This window comes from Mixophyes fleayi, chromosome 1, assembly GCF_038048845.1.
Source record: "Mixophyes fleayi isolate aMixFle1 chromosome 1, aMixFle1.hap1, whole genome shotgun sequence".
Taxonomy (NCBI): Eukaryota; Metazoa; Chordata; class Amphibia; order Anura; family Limnodynastidae; genus Mixophyes; species Mixophyes fleayi.
In genome coordinates, this window is record NC_134402.1 from 172,214,342 (window position 1) to 172,226,549 (window position 12,208).

The 12,208-nt window shown below is 40.4% G+C and overlaps 1 protein-coding gene across 1 annotated transcript in view; it reads right to left on the reverse strand.

The window, feature by feature from the left end:
• Positions 1-739: 739 nt before the first annotated feature.
• MRPL1 (mitochondrial ribosomal protein L1) overlaps positions 740-12,208 on the reverse strand; it is a 37,107-nt gene continuing 25,638 nt past the window's right edge. Inside the window, exons 8-9 of the mRNA XM_075204000.1 lie at positions 4,835-4,916; positions 740-1,006 (exon numbers count right to left, since the gene is read on the reverse strand). Coding sequence (XP_075060101.1) covers positions 900-1,006; positions 4,835-4,916 — 189 coding nt within the window. The 3' untranslated portion in view covers positions 740-899. The remainder of the gene's footprint in view (positions 1,007-4,834; positions 4,917-12,208) is intronic.

Consider the following 12,208-nt stretch of genomic DNA (forward strand, 5'->3'; position numbering starts at 1 on the left):
AACATACTCATGTGCATGTTTTGGAGAAGTGGGGAGAGGCCAAGATTCAGAATGCAGATATTGGGCAAGAGGGGTAACTTGGGGTGACCTTTGTTTTGTGTTACAGTCACACATTTTTGCAATTGTGCATGACACTCAAGCACACTGCATCAAAATCACAAACACTACATCTAGGCAAGAGGTGTACAGATTGGGAATAAAAAAGTATACATAATTACTTAAAACAACTGGAGGAGACCCTATAGTGAGGGGAGACTAATGGCTCTACCCTGCATACTAACACTATTAGATCTAGGGGTAAATGTATCAAGCTGAGAGTTTTCCGGCAGGTTTGAAAAGTGGAGATGTTGCCTATAGCAACCAATCAGATTCTAGCTATCATTTTGTAGAATGTACTAAATAAATGATAGCTAAAATCTGATTGGCTTTTCAAACCCGCTGGAAAACTCTCAGCTTGATACATTTACCCCCTAGTGTTAATTGGATTGCTTAGCAGCTACAAGTAAGCTATTAAAAATGGTTGCTTTTATGAAAGCCCCAGGGCCACCAAAGGTGGTGCGAATCCTGCATTACTGTCAGCTAAAATTTACTCCAGCTAGATATAGCACCTCTACCCGTTAATTTACCATTGCCGTTGGTGAGTTTGTTAGTTGTACAAACAACAGCAGGTATCATTTAATGTATCTTTAATTTTTTTTAAAAAATGATGAGATTCTTCTTCAAGGAACTAATAGTCACATTTGTAAATAATATGTTTATTACAAAACAACTGTCATTGTCTTCATGTATTCCAATGGGAAAGCTCATGCTGAGCCACGTGAGGTCAGACAGCAGGGAACTGAGTAACTGGTTCAGTGTCTGCTAAATGACTCCATAGCCTGGGTAGGTGTCATCTTTTCTCAATTGTCTTCATTGTTCTCAGTCTCTTGTGGGAGGAATTTCTGGAAGTTTATAAAAAGAGCTTCACTTGTAGCACTTCTCAGGATAACCCTCTCCACAAAGGGACCTAAGGAAACAAAACAGCATTTATGTGACCAAACACTCAGGGTTTAGTTGAATCAGTGGTGTACAGGGTGCAATGCTTATTACATCTGTCCCTAGACTATACAAGTCTGATCATTGTTGGGTCTTTCAAATTTGACCTAATTCCTTTACCCTTGCCAGGAGTTCACCTTCAACAGTGAATGCCATTATGCTACAAAAACCAATACTATGCTGCATCAGTATAATTTGAACTGACAAACCATAAATCTGCCCAGACTTCATTTTCAGGGCAAAATATCTGAATATTTGCCTATTTTGGTTATTTCTTGGTAGTAGTAAATGGCATTGAAATGGTAGTATTGACTGGTGTATTAATGACATGGCACCAGTGGCGAATCCAGGGAAGGGCAATCGCCCCCCCTAGCAGGGGCTTGTTGCCGGCTGCTGCACACTATGTGCAGGTCCGTTCGACAGTGACTGTGTGCTGCCCGGTAAGCACATGTAACTAATACAGATATAATACTCAGTAGCCATTAACAGGCTCATACATTCTTGTATAAATTCTGACCACTGGTTACACTAACAGCTGTCCTATATACTTGCACATGGCTGTCTGCCACTTAGGCTTCAGCTCTTGTGGTTGAATACAACTTTCAATTACAGGAACTAACACTGCAGGCATATTTCTCAGATATCCCAGTGACTAAACATAGATATAGCAGGCCTGCTATGGTGCCAAGTGATTTTATAGGAGACCAGTATCACAGATTTGGCAACTTCCTGCTTGTCAGGAGCTGACTGAAGAAGAAACAATGTGAAGGTCGCACAGCTTTAATAAGAGACAAACCATCCAAATGAGCATCACATATCTATTTGTATTTTTAACTTCATGTGTAGCAAAAAATATTTTTTTTATTATTATTGCAGTACCGTGTTAGCCAGAAAAATCTGTGAGGTTAAATACTTCCGTGTCAAAAAAGACAAAAGTATTATAGGAGTGATACAATAATTTTTTGGGGTTAGCCAATAAAGGTATTTGCTAGCTTTCAGAGCACAGAGGCCCCTTCATCAGGCTAGTTTACAAATGAATGACTGAGAAAAAGGCACAACATTTAAGAGCTGTTACATAAAGAAATTTGTACAGGGGGGGGGGGGGGGGTGGTGGATTACATCATTAAGATAAGCTAAAGTAATAAAAAGAAGGTTTTCGTTACGGATGGAAGAGTAAAACTCCTATGAGTTCAAAGGTCTGGAGTCACTCTGCTGTTGTGTGTGAAGTGTGTCCATGTAGTGGGTTATAAATCCAGGTGTTAAATTGAGTCCTTTAGTCAATGACTGGAATGTTCTTATCAGCTTGAATTCCCATATTTTTCTCTCCCTGTCATTTTCAAAAAGACCTTTCAGTATTAGGACTTTTACAGTATGACAGATTTAAAAGTGACTACAGACCTCTGAACTCGTAGGACTTTTACTCTTAAATCCATAATGAAAACCTCCTTTTTATTACTTTAGCGTATCTTAATAATGTATCCTTCCAGCCCCCTTTACAAATTTCTTGATGTAACAGCTCTTAAATGTTGTGCCTTTTTCTCAGTCATTCATTTGTAAACTTACCTGATGGAGGGGCCTCTGTGCTCTGAAAGCTAGCAAATACAATAATTTTTTTGTGTTAGCCAATAAAGGTATCACTCCTATAATACTTTTGTTTTTTTTGACACGAAAGTATTTAACATCACACTACAGAGATACAGAGAGAATTTAAAAATCTATGTGAAGTGTCACTTTTCTATAGAGCGTTTGCTGAATTTTTCTCTGAATGTGTTTCTTTGTGTTACGTCAGCTGTGTTGCTATGACAAATTAATATGTATTTTATGGTAGATTAGGAGGAGTTTCAGAACATGTGTGTAAATTCACTGAACATTTCAATGACTAATAATACCCAAATAATTTACACTACCAGACACATTATACTCTACATGAAGTAGCATCATCATGAAGTCTACCGGTGTATTATAAGGAATAACATACACCCCACTCTCATCATCTGCTATGAAAAGTGATTTTAGAGATTTTGTGCCTTTTACCCAAGCACTCCAATAAGTGTCTTTACATGGCTGAGTTAATACTGCCGACATTTAACATCCTTATAATTTACAATATGGGTACACTATCTAATCTATACAGTTTATGTAACTATGGCAATATGATAAAGACTGCAGGTGGCGTTCATGTCTCTGCTTTCGGGTTGGGTATGAAACATCTACACCATAATGTCAACAATCATAATGTCTACACAAACAATGTTGACATGTAAAATGTGTACACACTGTCATAATGTCTACAGCAGGCCAGTCCAACCTGTGGCCCTCCAGATGTTGTGAAACTACAAGTCCCAGCATGCCCCTCCAGCTATCAACAGGTTGTCTACTGGCAAAGCATGCTGGAGCTTGTAGTTTCACAACACCTGGAGGGCCGCAGGTTGGACAGGCCTGGTCTACAGAGTTGTAATGTTGGGGTGTTGTATTTCAATTAAAATAATGTTTACATTTGTGTGTGTTTTATTTACACTTTTCAACCTTGTAGACATCAGGACAAATGTGTAGACATGGATGTCGAGATTATAGTGTAGACTTTTTAAATGTCAACATTTCGACTACATCCCCTGCTTTCAGTCTAATAATGTAATAGAAAAAATACTACAAAGAAATGCGTGTAAAAAGTCACATTGTTTTATGTAAACACAATGAATAAACATGTAAAATTGTACCTGCAAAACTGCAATAGAACAACTTAACTAGGTAATTGGGAAAAGGTAGTAAGTCTTCTGGATACTGGAAATGCTAGAGTGCTTTGCAAACCTTTCTTTATCCTGTACATTTTGGCACAATATTAATTTTGTATTTAGTGAATGTTTGTTGATATAACACTCTTGCACTATATAGCTTACAGTTCTATCTGCCTGAGATTTGAAATATATTAGTATATCTTACCATTGCACGCAGTTCATAAGCAGGATGTGAGTAGAAGATAAAGCAGGAAATTGCTTTTTTTTTTTAAACTAGAGTATTACCGTATTTCCCCATGTATATGACGCTCCACTGTATAAGACGCACCTGTATAAATCATGTGAAAAAATTGTGGATAATGTTTATAATCTTTTGCAGAGTAATTGGTGACTGCAAAAAGCATTATCCTCAATTTTTTCACAGAGTAATTGTGCAGCGGGTACAGAGAGGAGAGACGGAGTTCTAACCCTATTGCTAATTCTGCCTTACCCTGTGCTTCCTCTGCCCGGTAAAGTCTTCTTTTGTCTTTCCATTCTGATGCTGGAAAGTCGCTTACCATCCTCTTCGCGATGACCGGATGTCCAATCAGGACTTTGACAAAGTCCTGATTGGACAAAACGCCAAATGCAGAAACCGGAAGTGTGCGTTCCAACTGCGGTTCCCACACCACATCCGGTCATCGCGAAGAGGACGCTAAGCGACTTTCCAGCATCAGGATCGGAATGGACAGAAGAAAGAAGACTTTACCGGACAGAGGAAGCATCCGACAGGGTAAGTGCTACTACCACTGTATAAGACACACCCAGTTTTTAGACCCAAAGTTTTGGGGAAAAAGGTGCATCTTATACATGGGGAAATACGGTAATTATTACTTAGTACTGATAACATATGTTTCTTGCAGGTTCTGTTATAGCAGGGTTAATCAGCCACAGATTTAAAGGACTTTAAAGGATTTAAAAGGACAGAAGGTCCATTTGGAAGCTCCTGCTTATCAAATTTGCAAATTCAACATTATGTATAGATTTAAACAAATGTGTAGATCATTTACTCAACATCTGCTTACCAAAGCTCAGTGGTTTGTGCTTGCAGACATCTTTTACAAGGGTGTCCAGATTGGCAAGTATGTGTTCAGGAGGCATGTCCAGCTAAAAAGAAACAAAGAAAGTATATAATGTTATGGGAAAAGGAAAGACAATGCTTATTGTATGCAGTTTTTCTAAAACTAGGGTAGAAATTTAGCAATGGGTGATTTTGATAAAATCTCCTATTGTTTAGTGATTTAAATGGTAATTTGCAATGCGCCTAATCTACGAAAGGCAAATTGCCAGGTAGATCTCCATTTTTTCAAACCCTCAAAAGTAATAATAATACATTGCCATATATCTCACAATCAATGAAATCATTTATTTCTGCATTGGGAGGTGTAGAGCTGCTGGAATCTAGGGCAATTTGCAATATTGCCATTACAAGCTCCAAAAATAATCTCACTGATTTCAGACAGTTAACACTGCTGCCTGAAAACCAGTGAGATGACTGAGAAAAGCCCATATAAAATGCATTACTATTAAATAAAAAAAAGTGTTAAGTAAAACAAAAAAAAAAAGAAAAATGATGAAATAACATTGTGGAACTACAAGTCTAAATAAACTGTCAGTGCTTGATGGGCACTGTGGAACTACAAGCATCTGCATGTCTTCTTAGCCAATGCATGCTGGAACAGTTCCATAATAGTATTGCATTGCTTTGCCGTCAGCCCCATTGTTTTCAATGGGGCTCTAGGTCAATAACCGCTCAGCCAATGATAAGAGGCCAACATGTAAACACTGCTTGCGGCTGGCTAAGCCTTTCCTATTCATTTATATGTGCAATGCATTTCAATGGGCTTTCTGCACAAATTGAAAATGCATTGTCCATTTAATTGAATGGGAAAAGCCAAGTAAAATCGCCTGAATTTAAAATAACTTTAATTTTAATAGACTGAAGAGTTTGGGGAACTAATTAACAATTTATTTATGGAGATTTCAACGTCTTAACAAAATCATCAATCTCTTCCTATGGATTTACTTGTAAGCGGAGATTTATTTTTTGACAGTTTTACACAATCCCTTTCTAGATTACAGGCTGCCCTGCATTACTAAAGTAAACACTGAAAAAAAAATAAAAAAATAAACAGGCCGTCATCTGGGTCACATAGGTAAAAGGAGTGGGTTAGTTTCTTAGAAACAGACGAAATCATACTTATAAAATCTTTTGGCACAATCACAAGAGGCTTAGCAAATAGATCTGGAATACAGCGGTATGGGATCTGTATGCAATCTGTGACTCTCCAACTATCATCCACAATGTTCCTTTTTTTTGTGACAACACAGCTTATAATGTGCTTTAAAAAGCCATTTATACACACAAATGTATGTTTTGCCAAATATATTTATTACACATTGGGTTGAAAGGTGAACAGCACCAAAAACTTTGGTTTTAGCTAGAGAGTTTTAGTCATGAGGAGCAAAACATGTTCTTCAATTAGGTTTTATTGCAATAAACAGCTAACAGTTTTTGAGATGCAGTCAAATCTTATATCTACTAAAGATTGAACTTTTTTTTTCCCATTAGCCCTAGTCCCCTGGCACTTTCAATGTTACCTATAACAAAAGTAGAAGCTCGGCCTGTTTCATGTCACAAATATGCTACTCTCAGCTTTAGAATAAATACAGAGGTGCATAGCCCTATATTAGATAACGGAACCTTTATAAATATGGAGGTTCACATGTATTGTTTCATATAAAGCAGAATGACCATTTCCTTTAAAGCTGAAATAAACTCAAACAGCACAGGAGAAAACTCATATGAAATTGAAAGTGTCTGCAATCTTTGGCATCCAATAGGTTTTGAATTTTTGTTTTTAACGTAAAGAAGTACAGAAACCTGTGAAAACATAAGTAACGGCAAACTGAATGAAAAATCTTATAATTAATTTTGTCAGGAGAGGGTAGACTTGTGTTGAGAGGCACTAAAGACTCCTAGAATTGAGGACAAATGATATGAGGCAATATGAATTCAAGTCACCATTGCTAAAGTCTACACCAGTAGAAGGCTCTGTCAGCAAAGAAAGGATTAGATCAACCTGTCAATTGTAAGATCTTATGAACACTCAGAATACTTAGGACATAACCAATAGTGAGGAGTAACATAATGTTCACATGATGCACATAGGCAAACCGAGGGGGGATTTTCCTAGTGTCTGGAAACCCCCTCCCAGCATGGGGCACTGTAAGCTTGAGGTGGCTTGCCCCATGTATATGATGGGGATAAAAATTGCCTGTGTATATGATGTGGATAGGAAGAGTTGGAGAGCAGCCAAGCACTGTCTAAAACTATAGCCACGCCCTGAAGCGTGCTGGTCACGCCCACTGGCGGCATAGCATGGAAACCCCTCTCTACAAATCCTGCGTTTGCCCCTGATGCATAATTAAAGACAGCAGAACGCTCAAACTGATTGTTTCATCTGTTAACTTACACTTTAACCCATAATTAGTGTAGGCTGGTCTATAGCGTTTGTAAGTGAATTTATTTGCTGTCTATTGCATACTCAATAGTATAATTCTTAAAATCATTCAGTGGGTGTTGATCCCTGTACACTGACCAACCTCCCCACCTTCCATGATAGAATGGTTTAGACGCACAAGGAAGAGATTCAATTCAGCGCAAGGTGTCTCCGGAACGTCCAGAGAGACACACTGCGATGATGTTATGGCAGGAATCTCGCACCTCATAAATGTGCGCAAAAAAATGAGCCGAGATTCCTAACATAACGGCTGACAATATTCGTAGCCGGACATCGCAGTGATGTCTGCGCACCACATCACCTGCAACTGAATCTCCTCATAGACTTTTATATGTCTATGGATGGCATCATCCTCTCAGCATCAGACCGAATCCAAGAGTTCATGGCTATTTGGTTGAGATGGCTGGAAAGTAAGGAATCTGAGGCTTACTGTTTCCAATTCATATCACCTTCCTCTTAGAAGACCGCCTTCACTCACTAAACTCCCTTAACGCCTTGGAGGACCCTCCACTATGCTGTTGCTCTCACATCCCTCATTTTAGGATGTGGACCTCTTCCCCATGTGGCCTGGATCACTACTTGTTTTCCTTCCCTCCTCCCTTTGTTATCCTCTTCCCCCCTCTTGTTGCTCTCTTCACCTTTATTCAGATACAGCTTATTAACTGAACAAATAACTGAGGAAATGGCGAACAATTATGTTTTTTATAAAACAAAAAATCCCACTTTGCCTCCTAATATATCAGACTTAATGATGCTTTTCTGATGCAAATTGTTATTCAGTGTATTAAATAAAGAGCACAAAAAAAGACGACAGAGCCCTGTTTACAAATATTAAATGCAAAACTAAGAAAAAGCTATGTTTTTTAAACACTATTTTGTCTGTCTTGACTGACTGAATGTGTTTTTGTAACAGTGCTTCTGTTTTTAGTATTGAGATAGTATTGAGAAGCCTTTTATAAGAAATGGGATTCCTCCTTCTGTGTTAAGCTGCAGGTTCAGTCTAGTTGTGTTTATTGATAACACTATCAGAAAGCTGTGAGGACTGCAAATCCTCAGCTTCCTAACTAGTGGACGTGTCTAGTTCTTCCCTATCCTGTGTGAAGCGAGTAAGGAAGAACCACAACAATGCAGATCGCCCCCCTTTCCACGCTGTCAGAAGCTGGCTCTCCTCATCTTGCTATCTCAGCAGGGGAGACAGGTAATGGAAACAGCATAGCAGGAGTGAGAGCAGAAGACGCAAGACATGAGGTAAACAAGCAAGCTATGTTGGTAAACATCTTTTGGAGTCAAAAGCATAATCAAATACTTCAGAGATGCTAGGAAATATTATGATAATGAAATTATATGGGGGAAAAAAAACATTCAGTAAAATTAAAAAGCTAAGTAAAATGGATTAGAAGAATGCTTGATACAAACTTGTTCACAGCTGGTCTAAGCAAAAAGTACTGCTCCAATAACATAGATATTGGGTCTGCTAAACAAGCAAATAAATATCTCTATATATGTACCAGAATATATCTAAATAACATATAGGTTAAGATGACAAACTAAAAATCAAAATAATAGTCACACAAATAAACTGGCAAATCTAACACTAATCCACCGAGAAGAAAGAAACCACTGCTTCTAAACATATGAATGAAGAGAAATGTAAAAAAAAGTAAAAAGATGATTCAAAGTTAAAAAAAAAAAAAAAAAATGGAAGTGGGATAAACGCCCAGTATAAAAAAAAATATATATATTTAAGTTTTAATTTAATATATGACCACATTTCACTCAAATCCCTGTCTTCTCGGTTTTTGTAGACTATCCATAAATATGACAAGAAAATAAAATTGATTATTGTATTTTTTATTTTTTTTTCAACATCTCAATAAAGGAATTTATTTGTGAACAACATCTTAAAAACGGAAGAATTTTTTAGTTCGGTTTAGTTTATGTAAATATTTTGTTATATATTATATCAATTATATAGGAAGTTTCATGTTTTATCTTGTTAACTATATAAAAACCCTTTTTCCATTATAGTATATTATTATTTTGAAAACTGTGAAGAGAAAAGGGAAAACCACCAATGACAGATATTTACATGACAATGTATACAAGTTTGGATGTTTTGTATACGTTATGCCTTCATTGTTATTTTTCTTCTGCATTTTATACAATTAAAAATATACATTTTTTCAAATTAAATATCACCCCTTCCTCAATAGATTTCTTAAGCTCACATGGTTTCAGTGGGTCACATGACACTTTTGTACTATGCTATTAGCAACAAGAATAATTAAGAAGATTAGCAAGAGAGGATATCTTTTAACTTCCAATCTTTTTCTTAGTAAAAATGCATTTTTTTCTGTTGTCTTAAAAACCTCAATAAATATAATTTATTTAAAAAAAAAAAAAAAAAAAAGACTGGAGAAGAGACCCTCCTCAGCACTGCTATGTTTCTTGCCCATGTGTTGACAACTGGTAGAAAGGGACGTTGAAACAGCAGTGTGTCCGTTGCTGACACAAGACCTAATTTAACAGAGTCGTAGTGGACACACAATCTACGTTGTATGAATTGGTCCTGATTGTCAATGTCGGGACCAGAAGCACTGTAGCAGTGGAGTGGGAGAGTCCCCCTGATCGACAGGGGTACCTGATGTTGGGGGAGGGGGTAAAACATAGTTGCCATTTGAAAGGTTAGTAATGCTAATTACAGTATTATTTCGGAGCGCTCCAGCGTCAGTGTAGTGAATATGGAAGTCAAATAATTGGATGAAGTAAACTAAATTGAGTAATGTTGTTTTATCATGCGTATGTGTTTAGTACGCCACGTGTAATTATTATTATTATTATTAATATTTATTTATAAGGCGCTACAAGGCATCCGCAGCGCCGTACAGAGACAAACAAAATCACAATACAATGGGAGACAGCACAGTACAGTAAACACAGCAACTCAGTACGCTCAATGCACAGCTAGAGAGGGCGGGGAAGGGGGAGGGAGGATCCGAAAACGACGGGGCCCAAGAAGGGGGGCGCGGAAGACAGGGAGACCCCCAGGGGGGAGGAGGGAGCAAAAGTGGACGTGGGGTGGAGGACCTTTGAGGAGGAGGGCTAAGCAGCTGGAGAGCAGAGTTAGAAGTGGTGGAAACAGGAGGAGAGATGGCCCTGGTCAGAGGAGCGTACAATCTAAGGGGAGGGGTGGACAGACAGAGAGACGCAGGGAAGAGAGGGAGAGTAGGGGGACAGAGGCAGAAGATAAGGTAGGAAGTTAAGTGGGAGACAGAAAGGCTTTAAGAAAAAGGTGGGTTTTTAGGGCCCGTTTGAAGCTGGACAGATTAGGGGAAGTTCTGATGGAGGGAGGGAGCTTGTTCCAGTGGAGGGGGGCAGCGCGGGCGAAGTATTGGATACGCGCATGGGAGGAGGTTATAAGGGGGGAAGAGAGGCGACGGTCAGAGGCAGAACGGAGAGGGCGGGATGGAGCATGAATAGAGAGGAGGGTGGAGATGTAGGGCGCAGTGGAGTTGGCGAGGGCCTTGTAGGTGAGTGTGAGGAGCTTAAAGAGGATTCTGAAGGGGAATGGGAGCCAGAGAAGGGCTAGGTAGAGGGGGGAGACAAAAGAGGAGCGGCGAGAGAGGAAAATAAGCCTAGCTGCAGCGTTAAGGACGGATCGAAGGGGATCGAGATGAGAGTGGGGGAGGCCAGTGAGGAGGAGGTTGCAGTAGTCCAGGCGGGAGATGATCAGAGAGTGGATAAGGCATTTGGTGGCATCTTGGGAGAGGAAGGGCCGGATGCGAGCGATGTTGCGCAGCTGGAAGCGGCAGGATTTAGCAAGAGAGAGGATGTGGGGGCCAAAGGAGAGAGAGGAGTCGAGGATGACACCAAGGCAGCGAAGTTGGGGGACAGGGGAGATAGAGGTGTTGTCGACAGTGATGGAGAGGTCAGAAGGGGATGGGGTATGAGAGGGAGGAAAAACTATGAGCTCAGTTTTGGCAAGGTTAAGTTTGAGGAATCGAGAGGACATCCAGGAGGAGATGGCAGAGAGGCAGGCGGACACCCTAGAGAGGAGGGAGGGAGAGAGATCAGGAGAGGAGAGGTATAGTTGAGTGTCGTCAGCGTAAAGGTGGTAGCTGAAGCCGAAGGAGCTGATGAGTTCACCCAGGGAGGAGGTGTATAGAGAGAAGAGTAAGGGTCCCAGAACAGAGCCCTGAGGGACCCCGACTGGAAGGGTGGATGGGGGGGAGAGAGACCCAGAGGTGGTGACAGAGAAGGAACGGTGAGTAAGGTAAGAGGTGAACCAGGACAGGACTGGGCCGGAGAGGCCGAAAGACTGGAGGGTGTGAAGGAGGAGGGGGTGGTCAACGGTGTCAAAGGCTGCAGAGAGGTCAAGGAGGATGAGAAGTGAGACGTGGCCCCTGGCTTTTGCAGAGAGGAGGTCATTGGTGACTTTAGCCAGGGCAGTTTCAGTGGAGTGGAGGGGGCGGAAACCAGACTGGAGAGGATCAAGGAGGGAGTATTCAGAAAGGTAGGAGGTGAGACGGCTGCAGACGAGCCTCTCAAGAATTTTGGAGGCAAAAGGGAGAAGAGATATGGGGCGATAGTTTGAGAGAGAGAAGTGGGGTCGAGATTAGGTTTCTTAAGAATGGGGGATACGAGAGCATGTTTGAAGGAGGAGGGGAAGATGCCAGTGGAGAGGGAGAGATTAAAGAGGTGAGCGAGGTGGGAGCAGGTGGTGGGGGAAAGGGAGCGAAGAAGGTGGGAGGGGATGGGATCCAGGGGGCAGGTAGTGGGGGGGGAGGATAAAATGAGAGAGTGGACTTCCTCGCCGGTGGTGGGACGGAAGGAGTGGAGGGGAAGGTGGTTGGGGGGGGAGGACAGAAGAGTGGG